This window comes from Bos javanicus, chromosome 25 (genome assembly GCF_032452875.1).
Source record: "Bos javanicus breed banteng chromosome 25, ARS-OSU_banteng_1.0, whole genome shotgun sequence".
Classification (NCBI taxonomy): Eukaryota; Metazoa; Chordata; class Mammalia; order Artiodactyla; family Bovidae; genus Bos; species Bos javanicus.
This window is the reverse complement of record NC_083892.1, coordinates 36,695,674-36,710,655: the sequence shown is the minus strand read 5'-3', so window position 1 is coordinate 36,710,655 and position 14,982 is coordinate 36,695,674. Positions and strand designations below refer to the sequence as shown.

At 40.9% G+C, this 14,982-nt stretch overlaps 1 protein-coding gene across 2 annotated transcripts in view; it reads left to right on the top strand.

Annotated features, from left to right (window-relative positions):
* The window catches only part of LOC133238934 (cytochrome P450 3A24), an 85,598-nt gene extending 70,616 nt beyond the window's left edge, over positions 1–14,982 (top strand). For both annotated transcript variants that reach the window (XM_061402597.1, XM_061402596.1), the window contains exons 8-13: positions 389–516; positions 1,602–1,668; positions 5,207–5,367; positions 8,610–8,836; positions 11,087–11,249; positions 13,526–14,982. In XM_061402597.1, coding sequence (XP_061258581.1) covers positions 389–516; positions 1,602–1,668; positions 5,207–5,367; positions 8,610–8,836; positions 11,087–11,249; positions 13,526–13,621 — 842 coding nt within the window. In that variant the 3' untranslated portion in view covers positions 13,622–14,982. The remainder of the gene's footprint in view (positions 1–388; positions 517–1,601; positions 1,669–5,206; positions 5,368–8,609; positions 8,837–11,086; positions 11,250–13,525) is intronic.

The following is a 14,982-nucleotide window of genomic DNA, read 5'->3' as shown; positions in this document are numbered from 1 at the left end:
GTTAAAAGATATATACTGTTTTATTTCTATCTTGAATGGTTTTTTGCAGAAAATGGTTAATTAGCATACTATAGTGTGATTTATCCAAAGAAATCCTAATCCAATAGGTAAAAAACTAGGAAGTTAAGGAATATAATTCTGTTTTTGTTTTTTTTTTTTTAATCATTCCAAAAGGCCAAAACGACCACTGATTTCACTACTATAGTGACGGCCCCTATAAGTGGACTTGGCCTTGCTCAGTCATTGACTTGGAGGTCTGAGCAAAGGTCGTACAGGGAGTGATTCTGGTTGAGAAACCTGGTATCTTTCTCTGATAGATAGAGCAAATTATACTTGCTGTGTAAATTTTGAATTTTCACTGTGCTTTTCTGTTATCTCTTCTCTATAGTACTCTTTCCATTCCTTGTCCCAATCTTTGAAGTATTAAATATCACCATGTTTCCAAAAAGTGCTGTGAATTTTTTGGCAAAATCTGTAAAAAGAATAAAAGAAAGTCGCCTCAAAGATGATCAAAAGGTAAAATCTGGTGGTGGTTACATGAGGGTGTTCACGTTTTGAAAATTTGTTAACCTGTACACATATGATTTGTGAACTTCTCTGTATTTTTTAAAAGATATGTTGAGAAGTATAGATTTTAGAACTGGGGGATTATTAATATATCATTGTGAAGGGATGAGAAAGGTGGAGATTGGGGAAGAAATAAGAAAATGGGCCAGAGAGTGATGTTTTAATAGTAGGCATGCACATTAGTATGTCATTGCATAAATATTGTTGAGATGAAAGCTTTACCACTTCCATTCAATAAACTGTTAAAGGATAAGAATTACTGTTTAAAAATGATTTTACTGATATTATAGATGCCCGAGATGTTGTACTGGTAAAGAATCACTTTGATTCCAAGACTCTTATATTATAGATTGTGTAGTGAAAAGCCCCATCAGGCAGCTGGTGGAGTGAATTCTGTGTTAAATTGGAGCTGTCTCCTAGTCTGGCATGGGCAGGGGTCTTCTCTGGGCCATGAGGCTGCAAGCTGGTTAACCCACCTTTACCTTCATGAAGCCTGGAGGCCAGCACAAGCATGTCTGCAGGTCAGGGGGACTGAGGGTTTTGTACCCAGGATGCCACTGAAGACTGTATAGAGTTCTGAAAGGGTCAAAGCCTTGAAGATGCTTCTATACAAGTTGCCAAAGTACTTTGCAAATGTGAGGGGATTAATTTGTGTGGTAATTCATTAAGAATTAAAATTGGAAGGAAAAAAAGGATCGAAGTCATGGATTTTCTCCTGAGCAAACAGGTGTGACAGGAGAGACAGCAGGCAACTCTTTGGCAAAGAAGCTGTTTCAAAAGCCAGAGAAACCAAAGATCAGAGAGAGTGAGGACCAGAAAGCAGTTGACATAATGGCAGGTTTCTCTCTGGGAAACGTCATGTTCTCCAAGGTCTGTAGGTGAATGTTAGTTCACTGAGGACTCAGGCAATACTAGTCAGACTTCTGCTCTATAAGGGGCCATACTCTCAGGAAAGAGGTTAAATACTGCACTCCTGATTTGTCTATGACTTCACAAGTAACTTTCTTTCATAGAAATTTTTTTTCTGCTTACAGCCACGTGTGGATTTTCTTCAGCTGATGATTAACTCCCAGAATTCCAAAGAAACAGACAATCATAAAGGTAACCAAGGAGAGCTTCAGAGGGGCCACAGTGGGGAGATGCAGAGGTAGGGGGCAGTTCTGAAAATGAGCAGAAAGTTTTCTAGGTAGATGAGAATTTCTGCCAAATTGAAGAAAGACACTTGTGCAGAAAGAGTAGACTGTGGTACTTCCTGGGAGTTTGCAGGCACAACTTTGTTCAGAGCTCGAAGGACAAGGGTAACAAGGAAGTCATGCCCAGAAGCCAGTTATGATGTGGATTACTTACAGCTGAACCTCTGGGGAGCTTGGTTCCAATATCAGTTCTCAGGATCCTCCAGACCCACCAAGTCAGAACCTCTGCCTGGAAATTTGCATCAAGGCTTCATCCCTTCATTCATCAGGGGGCACATTGCCCCATTGTTGGTGACCTCCAGTTGGAACACTTTTTAACTTGTGTTCACCAGCTTACTCTACTGTAAAGTGTATTTTTCCCCCCTTTGTTATTAACACGTAACTTCTGGGAGAAGCCTTAAATATTCTGTTCCTCCTCAAATTGTCACCCACTGGTTTTATCATTCATGGATAGTTTTTGACTGAAACCGTTGTTACTATGATGATTACAACATGATGCCTTTCTTTTTTTTTTTTTTCCTAAACCTGAGGCAGACTTTTTTAAAATTTAAATTTATTTATTTTAATTGGAGGCTAATTACTTTACAATATTGTATTGGTTTTGCCATACATCAACACATGATGCCTTTCAAAACCCATCATTCTTCTGTGTTTATGAGCTGACATTCTTTCATAGGGAGAGCTCTCCATTCTCCCCCAATCATTTATTTATTTATATCAGTATAATCTCATGTATAACTAACTTACTCTCTCACATCACTCTTCAATTTAATTTTCAAATTGTCAGGTTTGTCTACTGGAGCCCTTTCAAGTGGGCTCCTATATATATTTTACTTTTTTTCTCCTTAGACATTTCTTTCAATAGTCTATTTTTTTAGCAGAAATTAAAAAAGCATAATTGAGTGAAGAATAGTTTACCAAAATACATTTTGCCCCCACCTACATATAGCCTTCCTCAATATCAGAAGTCCATACTGGAGTGATACACTTGTTATAATCAATGAACCTCCACTGATACAGTATTATCACCCAAAGACAATAGTTCCCACCTGGGTTCAATCTTGATATTGTACATTCTATGGCTTTTGATAAATGTATAATGATGTGTGTCCACCACTGTGGTACACAAAGTATCCTGTGTCCTTTTCATTTATCATTTTCCAAGAACCTCACTTCCTAATGCAAGGCATTCCAGCTTTCTCTTCTATTTCCCCTGGAATAAGCCATTTCTCTAAGAAGTTCTGCTTCCATTTAGTGAAAAATGGTATTTAGAACCCAAAATTTGGGTTCTAGGAATGCTCATTGCTTCTAGGGTTTCTTTGCTTCCAGATCCTCTTAGTGGACAACTGTCAGAACATCAAATATTTTTACACTTATGTTAAATAAAAAAAGATTTCTGTATCTACCACAAATCACTGATATAAACATGCTCTCTCTCTCAAACAAAAAGACCCTGGTGTGTTTTAATTCTATGACATGAATACTCCTATAGGATTAATCTGAAGCTACAAATGGATTGATAACCATCTCACAAAATAATGAATTTTGTAAAATTGGGTCTTGAAAGCAGGGATAAACTGCATCCCATTCTCAATATGTCTATACCTGTTTATATACATACTTATATCTATCTTGGAGAAGGCAATGGCAACCCACTCCAGCACTCTTGCCTGGAAAATCCCATGGACGGAGGAGCCTCGTAGGCTGCAGTCCATGCGGTCACGAAGAGTCAGACACGACTGAGCGACTTCACTTTCACTTTTCACTTTCATGCATTGGAGAAGGAAATGGCAACCCACTCCAGTGTTCTTGCCTGGAGAATCCCAGGGACGTTGGAGCCTGGTGGGCTGCCGTCTATGGGGTCGCGCTTGGTTGGACATGACTGAAGCAACTTAGCAGCAATAGCAGTAGCATATCTATCTATCTATTATTATCATCTAATATTTTTCTAAGTACATGATTCAATACAACTTTCTCTGATGAAGGAAATATTCTGTATCTGCTCTGTTCAATATAGTAATCACTAGGCATAAATGTCTGTTGAGGACTTGACATGTGACTAGTGCCACTGAAACCTGAATACTAAATTGTATTTAATTTTAATCAATTAAAATTTGAAGAATCATATATTAGCACAACTCTAAACTTTGAGTATTATGCAGTTTATGCTAACTGGAGAAAGAATTTGATGGTTGAATTTATTGACAATAGCATCACAGATATCATCACTAGGGAATTAGAACTTCGTAGATCTTTATTGCACTCATTTTATATTGCTTTTTTTTGCTAATCGCTTGTTTGGGGCAGGTACTATGTTGAGTTGAGTGCTCTAAGTAACAAAGATCCTACTTCAGTCCCATCAAATAGCTGAGAGCCTGAGCATGTTTGGTCTCTCAGGAGAAAATAAAAATGGAGACTGGTGTATAATCACAGGACTGTTTGATAAGAATAAAGAAGAGCAGAAAGAGGAGGTGTATACTGAAAGGATGACCTTCAGGCCAGACTTGAATCAGCATTGCTAATTGTACTCCCTGGACCTAATTTTTCTATATTTCACGCTGGCCTAAGTCCTTATATGCACACATTCTTTCTTCTGCTATTTTAATGTCACTGATTAGACTAGGATCATCACAACTCTTCAAGTTTTTTATTGATTTCTGCAGCTTCTATACATATCTCGATCCTCCCCTTGAAGACTTTATGTCCCAGGTCTTGTATTACCTGGTGCCTCTCAAGGGCATAATCCATGCTTCTCAGGCTACATTGTGCACATACATCTCCACATCTCATGAAAGTTCATGTGGGTTGTTTCCATAGTTCAGGGTTTTTGGGATTTGAGACACTGAATTTGTATTAGGCTTCTAGATCCTGCTCATGCTGCTGGTCCATGGACCACTCTTTGAGTAGCAAGAGTTTAACTGTAGCCCAATATTGTACTCTTATGTTCCTGGAAACAAGTTTTGATAAAATATAATTTAATTTCCCCTACCATATAGCCTTAGTACTGTAAATCTCTCAAAAAAAACAAAATCAAACTATACCTTAAGTGGAATAATTTAAAATATTCTAGAAGGGAATGCTACTCCATTTTACTTGGATCTAAAGTTCTTTTACAGTTCTCTAAGGGACACATTGATAACACTGTAGATTTTAGACACAAATGCCATCTCTTGAAATTACCCAGCTGTGTTGGTGGGGCTATGGTATTGCCAGGAACAGAGGGCCAAGAATAGTATAGACCTGGGAAAAACTCAATTAAAACAGTTCTTGGCTTTTTCTTGGCTCTGTGAGGCAGACACAGAGTGGAAATCGATCTCAGTTTGATTCTGAATTACTTTTCCATGATTCCCCTAGGGCTTTGGGAATTACACTGGAATGTCTCATCATCTAAACTGTGATTTTTACATTGCCATGCTTTACCTAAAATATCTTGACTTTCTTTTTAGCTCTCTCTGACCAAGAACTCATGGCCCAAAGTGTTATCTTTATTTTTGCTGGCTATGAGACCACTAGCAATACTCTTTCCTTCCTTTTGTATATTTTGGCCACTCACCCTGATGTCCAACAGAAGTTGCAGGAGGAAATTGATGTGACTTTCCCCAATAAGGTGAGTGATGATACCTGGAGAGAGAGGGAGAAGGTGAAGCCTTAGCATGATTGTCTTCTCTCTACTTCTTACAAGGTTTTTGCCCAAAGCATAAGCATCAAATCATTTACTTCCATTCCCAGATGGTGCAGTGGAGAAGAATCCAATCCTCCTGCCAGTGCAGGAGATGCAGGTTCAATAGGTGCGTTGGGAAGATCCCCTGGAGTAGGAAATGGCAGCCCACTCCAGTATTCTTGCCTGGGAAATCCATGGACAGAGGAGCCTGGTAGGCTACAGTTCATGGGATTGCAAAGAGTTGGAGAAGACTAAGCAGTTGAGCACTGCACATTTAGGAAGGATGTATAGCATACAAAACAAAGGGAGAAAACTTAAGTACTTCCTGCTACTCACAGCAATGTAAGTATTTTGAAAAAAGTGCTGGTCCAGCGGTATCAGTTATCAGAATAATCCCAACTAAATTCACTGAACTTCAGTGGCATCACTTATTACTCTGGTGTCTGCATTTGTTTTTGTTCAGTTGCTAAGTCATTTTGGACTCTTTGTGACTCCATGGACTGCAGCACACCAGGCCTCCCTGTCCCTCACTATCTCCTAGAGTCTGCCCAAGTTTATGGTGTCTGCACAGTTACCTATTGATGTTGGCTGGATTTGCTGTGGTCTGTGCATTGGCTGATCTCGGCTGCCCTTAGCTAAGTGTTTGGACTGACTCAACTCCACACATGCTCCTCACATGTCTCAATCTCCACATGTCTGCTTCTCAAGGCAGTTGTAGATGTCATGAGCAAGAGGCCTAATCCCATGGATGACTTTCACAACTCTGCTAGCATTACACTTAGTGAATATTCCACTGGTCAGGTTGAGCCACCTGACCAACCTGAGTCAGAATGGGAGGGCATCGCAGAGTTAATGGCGAAGGGAATGGACAGAGGAAATGGTGGAGAATTGGGACCATTCATTTAGTCTACTGCCTGCTGTAAACTTTAGACTAGGTGAAGCCTGGTGTACAAGAAAGGATATATGGTAAGAAACAGAGGACATGAGTATGAGACCTGACTGGTTTTGGACAAGTCTTATGACCTTTCAAATCCTAGGTCCTTCAAATACTTTGTAGGGCCTGCATAAATTAGAGACGATATTTCTTCTCTGGTAAACCCCATATTGGGATTCTCTTGATAACAAGAAGATTGAATGGTCACTAACTGAGGTTACCCAAGGCATTACATTCTCTCCTTTTTATAAGAATACTTACAGTAACACTACTACTGGCTAATAGGTACTTCTTACTATATATGTCTGTTCTAAATACTTTCTATTTATGAATGCATTTAGTTTTTGAGAAATTATTAGTCAGGAGAGGTAGGTTATTCCTCAGTAACGGACGAGCCCTGAAATCTCAGGGGCTTTTATAGCAGAGGTTTACTTCAGTCTATGTCTACAGATTCAACATGGATTGTTAGTGGTGGATGGAGCGGACAGCTCTGCTTCACAGAGTCACTCAGGAAAACCGACTCAGAGCTTCCACCATCTTGTAGCTGCCTTATCTGGAACATGAGACCTTCTTGTCATCTGTGGAATATGGAACTCGAGAGTTGCTTTCCAGGGTTCAAATGATTTGTCTCTGAACTGACATAATCATCTCACAGCCTGTTGGCTGATTTGGCCTTAACTTCAAGTGGGATGGGGAAAATGGGGCTGACATGGATGCTGGGTGAGCAGTGAGTGTCTCTGCCACACAACCCTATGGAGGGTCAGCTCCATCTGTCTCCATGTAACATATGAGAAACCTGAGCTACAGGGAGATGAAATACTTCCAGACACTAGTCGTGTATGTGGTGGTGATCTAGTCAAGCTGTGATCCAGGGTGTTGGCTCCTGAGGCACTCTTACCCTCTACAAGGTTGCTCCTTAAATATAACCCCACTTGACAGCCATGTATCACCCCCAGTTCAGTTCAGTTCAGTCACTCAGTCGTGTCCGACTCTTTACGACCCCATGAGTCGCAGCACGCCAGGCCTCCCTGTCCATCACCAACTCCCAGAGTTCACTCAGACTCACATCCATCGAGTCAGTGATGCCATCCAGCCATCTCATCCTCTGTCGTCCCCTTCTCCTCCTGCCCCCAATCCCTCCCCGCATCAAAGTCTTTTCCAATGAGTCAACTCTTCGCATGAGGTGGCCAAAGTACTGGACTTTCAGCTTTAGCATCATTCCTTCCAAAGAAATCCCAGGGCTGATCTCCTTCAGAATGGACTGGTTGGATCTCCTTGCAGTCCAAGGGACTCTCAAGAGTCTTCTCCAACACCACAGTTCAAAAGCATCAATTCTTCGACACTCAGCCTTCTTCACAATCCAACTCTCACATCCATATGTGACCACAGGAAAAACCATAGCCTTGACTAGATGGACCTTTGTTGGCAAAGTAATGTCTCTGCTTTTGACTATGCCATCTAGGTTGGTCATAACTTTCCTTCCAAGGAGTAAGTGTCTTTTAATTTCATGGCTGCAGTCTCACCCCCAGTGGTCTCAAATCTCAGCCAAAACTGGAGTTCTTTGTGGTGTGAGGAGAGCTGGCCCCTGGGGCTGGAGTGGCTTGTTTAGACCTTCAGACCTTAGGGTCACACCCACAGGGACAACAGGAGACCCTTCTAGCAGCAGAGGGTGGGGTTCTGATCCTCTTGTAACTTCCCTGCATCTGAAATTGTATTCTCATTCATTTGCGGATTTGGTTTAGAAAGGAACTCATTTCTCCCCAAGTTATTTATAGAGTTTTCATATATTATTTCTGGACTGTACATGTATAATAAAGAGAATGAGCAGTCAACAGTATTCATCTAAGAATCTTCATGTTGAATAGGGTATTTGCTCTGTTACACGTCTTTCCTTTGAACAGATGTATGGCCTCATTTCAAAAAGAAATGGTGACTTGGCCTTTTTCACTTAAAAGTAAGGGTCCTAGTCTGTTGGTCATGTTTGTTCTCATGAGAGAGAAAATACGTTCCCTGATCACCTCTGGTGTTTCACAGTTTAGATGATTGTCCCCATTTTCTTCTTTTGTTATAACTACTGTACAGTCAATGGGCATTGAGAGCTCAAAGGACATGATAGTAATGTCCATAAATACTAAGGTCCTTTACCAATTTAAATTATTCCCCAGAGCTCCTAACATTTCAATAGGACTATATAGATGGCGTTGAAGGGTGATCCAAATTCTTAATTTATCAAAATCTGTATTTCTCTTCCCAGGCCCCTCCGACCTACGATGTCCTGGCACAGATGGAGTATCTTGACATGGTGGTGAATGAGACTCTCAGAATGTTCCCAATTACTGTTAGACTTGATAGGCTCTGTAAGAAGGATGTGAAAATCCATGGAGTGTCCATTCCCAAAGGGACAACAGTGATGGTGCCAATCTCTGTGCTTCACAGAGACCCACAGCTCTGGCCAGAGCCTGAGGAGTTCCGTCCTGAAAGGTACAAGAGCCCAGGGAAGGGGCCCCTTCTGATCCTGTTGCTCAGAGCGTATTCTGATGACTCTCATTATGGGTGACAAATATGTGACTATACAATCATTTTATTTTACATCTTTTTATTGTTAAATGTATTTCCTATTCCAAGAATGATATTATTTGATTAAAAGCTTTACCAACCATAAACAAAAAAAGAAAAATTTAGTTGTTCATTTCTAAAACATTAAGCTTTGTTGTTTAGTCACTAAGTCATTTCCGACTCTTTGTGACCTCATGAACTGTAGCCCACCAGTCTCCTCTGTCCATAGGATTTTCCAGGCAAGGAGACTGGAGTGGGTTGCTATTTTCTTCTCCAGGGGATATTCCCGACCCGGGGATCGAACCCACATCTCCTGCATTGGCAGGTGGATACTTGATCACTGAGCCACCAGGGAAGCCCAATACCTTAAGATAGGCCTCATTAATAGTGCAATGTAAGTCCTGAGGACATTTTTCTATGCATATACAGATTGTTAAAGCTTAGAATGGCATTACATATAGTGTGATTTTTTTCAGTTGCTTACTATATGTAACAGTAAACTATAAATGGCATTCTGTGTTTTTAATATATATATATATATATATATATATAATTGTTGCATCTGCTATAATTTATTTAACAGCTATATTATTTTAGGTGTATTGGTTTTTTTCCTTAAGTCTTTCTGTCTGTTCTCCTTAGCTCTTTGAATTCATCACTAACGTTCCCACATTTCCATTTCTTTAAACACTGGCTGCTGTTTCCTCCATTATTATTGTGGGATGTAGGCTGAGGACCTAGCAGTCTCATCCCAGGTGGTTCCAGCAGCCTCAGTGAGGATGGAGGAGACACAGGTGGCCTGGTTCTGTCTGTGGCTGTAGACCTGGGCCAGCTCCCTTTTGCCTCCATGTTTTTTGACCTTCCAAAGAGAAGTCCTCTGCTCTCTAGACATCTAGACACCCCAGTTGGAGAGGTTAAGCATTGTCTTCTGGGAATTCAGAACCAGGTTCTGCTTTGGGCACAAATGGGATTCTGGAAATAATTGATGCTCTCCCTATATGGTGAACAAAATTTGGATTGAACATTTTAGGGCACTATCTGGGATCTAGACTTTTATGAGCTCCTGACTATAAGCTCCCTGGTGGCAGGGACTGTGTCTCGTTCACCTTTTTGCCCCTAGTACTAGCATAACCTGTACACGTAGCATTGTTGAAAGAAGAGTCAGAGTCCACCAAGTCCTCTGTTCTGGACCGGGGAAACTCTGTGTCACCCTCAAGCTCAGCAACTTCAGCTTCCCCTCCTGCAGCGTCAGGAACGTAAAACCAGAGACCACTCACTGTACTTCCCTTTGATTCACTCAGCCCTCAAGCAGAGAGTTAGTGCTCACCTGTGTGTGTCAGGGTCTGGGCCAGCCGATTATAGAGTTTTTGACATATACACAGTACAGTTTATAGTTACAGGTTATATGAATCATTTTTAATGTATCAGTATGTGTCCATTCCCTGCTCAACAGCCTTTGACCCAGGTCTGCAGCACTCAGATGCTGCCCTTTGACTAATTTCCCATGTAGCTACAGTGACATTATCTGTATTCTTCCAGAATATTTTCCATAATAGGACTGTTTATAATATACACAACCGTAATGCCATTATCACTTCTCCAAATCCAAATTTGAGGAGTCAAATTTGAATAAAGCAGAGATCTAGCCATCATGGACTTTATCAGTTTGTGGAACAGATAGACAAAAAAATCAGTGATTGAACCAGAGTATAGTAGAGTCATATGCCCTCATGAATCTACTGACCTCAGCAACCTCTGAGTGTGGGAGAAAGAGACGTATCCACACAAGAGGAAGCAAAGGGAAAACAATAGAAAACTAACAACTTAAATATTCAAAGATGTTTCTACTGCTTCCTTCATCTCTGAGCACATGACCAATGTAAGTGTTCATGGAGGCAGGAACCCACTCTTCCTGCAATCAGTCTCATTTCCTAACTGCCTTTCAGAGCATGAGCATCTCACCACCCTGAATGTAAATTTCATATTTAAAGATACATTTTCTTTAAACAGCCTTCATCTTATTTTCTCACCCAGACTGAAACCTCCTGTAGGATCCAGGGAATGGGAGTCTCTCCCTTATGCTACTGGTTGAGGGTTTAAGTTAAAACTTCAGACCTGAAGCTTCTGTGATTTTTCTGTTTCATTCACTTGTTTCATCTACTGTTGTGGATTCAGGTTCAGTAAGAAGAACAAGGACACCATAAGTCCTTATGTATACCTGCCTTTTGGAACTGGACCCCGAAATTGCATTGGCATGAGGTTTGCCATCATGAATATGAAACTTGCTGTTGTCAGAGTCCTGCAGAACTTCTCCTTCAAATCTTGTAAAGAAACACAGGTTAGCAGTTAACTATCTGCATAAATAATGTTTTATTGGGAATTTTTTAACCAAGATGTATTTCTCTGTGTCTATAAGATTGTATCTATAAGACTTATCCCTGGAGGGCTAAGTCTGTGGCTTCATAAAGACCCAACTATAAAGGTCATCTAGAGTCAAGGCGTTAGCACGACATGATTACACAAAGTCAGTGAACTTGAGCAACTTATAAAATTTGGTTTCATGTTCACTAGAAGGAAGGAAAATGTTGTACAAAGTCGTGAGAGCAGTGATGACCATGTCATGACTTTTCAGTGATGCCCTTCTCCACGGGAACTTACAGAAACTCTCCTGACAGTGATTCTCAGCCACTATTTGTATAAAGAAATTACTGGGGAGCATTATCCCGATGCCGAGGTCACCTCAGACTCTCTAAAATAATTCCCCCATAGTGTGGTGTCGAGAGCACCCCCACTGATCCTCCTGTGCAGCCACAGTGATCCCTGAGTGAAAGCATTTCTGCTGGATGGGAAGGACTCCCACAGCCCCTCACCTGCCAGGAATCCTGCTGCCATCCAGCTGGGCTCCCTTTACATTCTCAGAATGACTGTGTGTCCTTCCTGTCTACCCTTCTTGTCCTGTCCTTCCTGTCTACAGTCCATTCTCCCCCATAGAGTTCCAGTTCAGTCCCGAGCCCCTCCATGCAGCCTCCCCATCCAGGCCAGAGCCCACTCTCCCCTCTGCTGTGTTTACAGGTACCACAGGCTGGCATCAGTGGTCCTACCACCTAACAATACTTTGTCCCTGAACCAGCCAGTTTGATTCTTGTTTCCTTTGTACTTAAGAAGGTCTTTAACTCTGTCCCCTCATTTTATTCCTTCCATAAACTCCCAGTGGTGCCTTGACGTCATCGGGCAAATGTTTAAGGAGTGACTTGCAGTTGATTAGAGCTCTTGGACACAAATACGGAACAATTTGAACTTTAAAAATTTAACAGATGTCATCTGTGTGCTTGCTCGTTTTGTGTGTGTCTGTGTGTCTATCTGCAGGGAAAATGCTTACCATTTGAAAAAAAACAATTTGTTGCAGTTATAGAAAGACCTGGAATCACTCTCTGAGGAGCACACAGAACAGTTGGCATTGATTCATCTCAAGCATGGCCCTAAAATAACGTTTATTTCTAGGAGTCATGCATTTAGTAAGCAGCTGCTCCCTTTGAGTAGCTTTCTCAGGGAAGAGGAGGATAGAGATGTTTCCATTTTACTTGCAGGCATCTGTGTGGGCATCCTGTAAGTGTGCACACACAGCGGACTCAGCCCTGAGAGAAAGGGGGCCTCGGGCACGCCTGGGAAGGGCAGATGCCGCTGCAAGCTCCACCCAGTACCCCATGGGCTGGGGCTTCTCCCTCCACAGCTCCTTGCTTGTCCTTCAGTCAACTGAGGTTAGAAGGTCACTCTGTTGGTTCCCCCAACCCAGAAGGAGTGACTGGGTGAGAAAGGGGCTAAAAATCTCAGACAAACCACTGTAGGTCTTCAGAAGTTCACCATTTGCCCTGCACTTGGAACCAGGGCATGTTTAAAAAAACAGGCAAAATGCTTCATATAGGCATAGTGTTCAAATAATATTTTGTGCAAGAATGATGGGTGAATGCTTTCACTATCCAGTCTTGACAGAACTTACAGAATAAGTACAGAGAATCAAAGATAAAGAAAAGAAACTGGATGCAAGTGATCAAAAGGTACAAACTTCTGGTTATAGATAAATAAGTATTAGAACTATTGTGTAAAACATGATGATTATAGTTGACATTTTTATATAGTAGAAGAGAGTAGATCCTAAGAGTTCTCATGAGAGGAAAACAGTATTTTTTCTTTTTCTATCTCTTATGAGTTGATGGATGTTAACTAAACTTATTGTGGTAGTAATTTCACATATATGTAAGTCAAATGTTTATACTGTTGATCATTTATATCTCAGTAAAAGAGGAATTAAAACAATTTTTTTTAAGGTGAATAGTAAGGGGGTACTAGAAATGACTTTATGCCCATGTATTTTATAGCAAGTTAAATAGACCAATTTTCTGAAAGTCATGAAGTGTTAAAGTTTAATCAAGGAAATATTGACAGCCTGTCCATCCCTATAGCTATTAAACACATTGAATTTTAGTTAAAAAAATCAAAGACACACGATGTGTAGCTTGTATACGGTTGTAAAGCATTATTGTCTGTAATGTATCTTGTCTACTTTGCTTCTATTGTTGGCGGTGCCTCATTCATTGGTTCTCTTAACTGTTGCAGATCCCCTTGAAGATAAACAGTCAAGGACTTATAAGACCAGAAAAACCCATTTTTCTGAAGGTTGTGCTCAGAGATGAGACCATAAGTGGAGCTTGACTTCCCTTAAGGACCTGGGCTTTGTTCTTCAAGGACCTGTGTCCCACAGTTTCAGGGGACTTGATTTACTTTGTGATAAAACTCAGAAATAAAGACGGGCTGCATCTGTTGTACTTGCTGGATGACTAGGGTATCCACACATTTGTTTAGCTTTCTCAGTGTCTGTGTGGTGTTATATATTGTGTAATATGAAAGAGGTGACTAATGAGGGCCAGATACGTACACTCAGCTTATCTGATTCTCAAAGGACCATCTCCACCTACCCCCAGTTAGTAGCATCTACTCCTCCAGAGCAACGATCAAGAAAGAAAGTGTCTCAACAGTTTTATCAGCAAATTAATGAAAACAAGAATTATTGTGGTGACTAAAGTTCTGACATATTTTAATAAATCACTGGTTTTATTTTATATATTTCAAATCTAATATTCTATTGAGGAACTCTGTAAACCTCTTTACAAAAGTATTGTCTGATACCAACCTGCACTTTAGGGTAATATGTACATCTGAATCAGGGATAAGCAGTGACTAAATACTTGGCCATCACAATTCCTGGTGGGTGGGGCCTCTTTCAAAACTGCTGTTTGTTACATTACACAGGTAAGAATTAATCCACAGTGTTTTGCACATTTCTTAGAAAGTATAAAAATGAAAGTCGCTCAGTCATATCCCACTCTTTGTGACCCCATGGACTATACAGTTCATGGAATTCTCCAGGCCAGAACACTGAAGTGGGTAGCCTTTCCCTTCTCTAGGGAATCTGCCCAAGCCAGGGATCAATCCCAGGTCTCCTGCATTGTAGGTGGAATCTTAACCAGCTGAGCCACAAGGAAGCCCAAGAATACTGGATTGGGTAGCCTATCTGTTCTCTAGTGGATCTTCCAGACTCAGGAATTGAACTGGGCTTCCCTCATAGCTCAGTCGGTAAAGAATCTGCCTGCAATGCAGGAGACCTGGGTTAGATTCCTGGGTTTGAAGATCCCCTAGAGAAGGAAATGGCAACCCACTCCAGTATTCTTGCCTGGAAAATCCCATGGACAGAGGAGGCTGGCAGGCTACAGACCATGGGATCACAAGATTTGGACACGACTCAATGACTAAACCACCACCTCCTGCATTGCAGTGGATTCTTTACCAACTGAACTATCTTTCATGGTTTAAATCTACTTTTTGGGGGTACACATTTTATATAACAGACACACATATAATTATGTTATTAGTTTTGATTAAAATTTTTCATCTCATCTCCCCTGATATTTCTTGAAGACAGGAAACAGGTTTTCTTGAAGTGTCTTTGTATTCCACCCTCAATTCCCAACTGTCTTAACATAATGAATATGGAATAAAAGATGGTTGATTGGTCA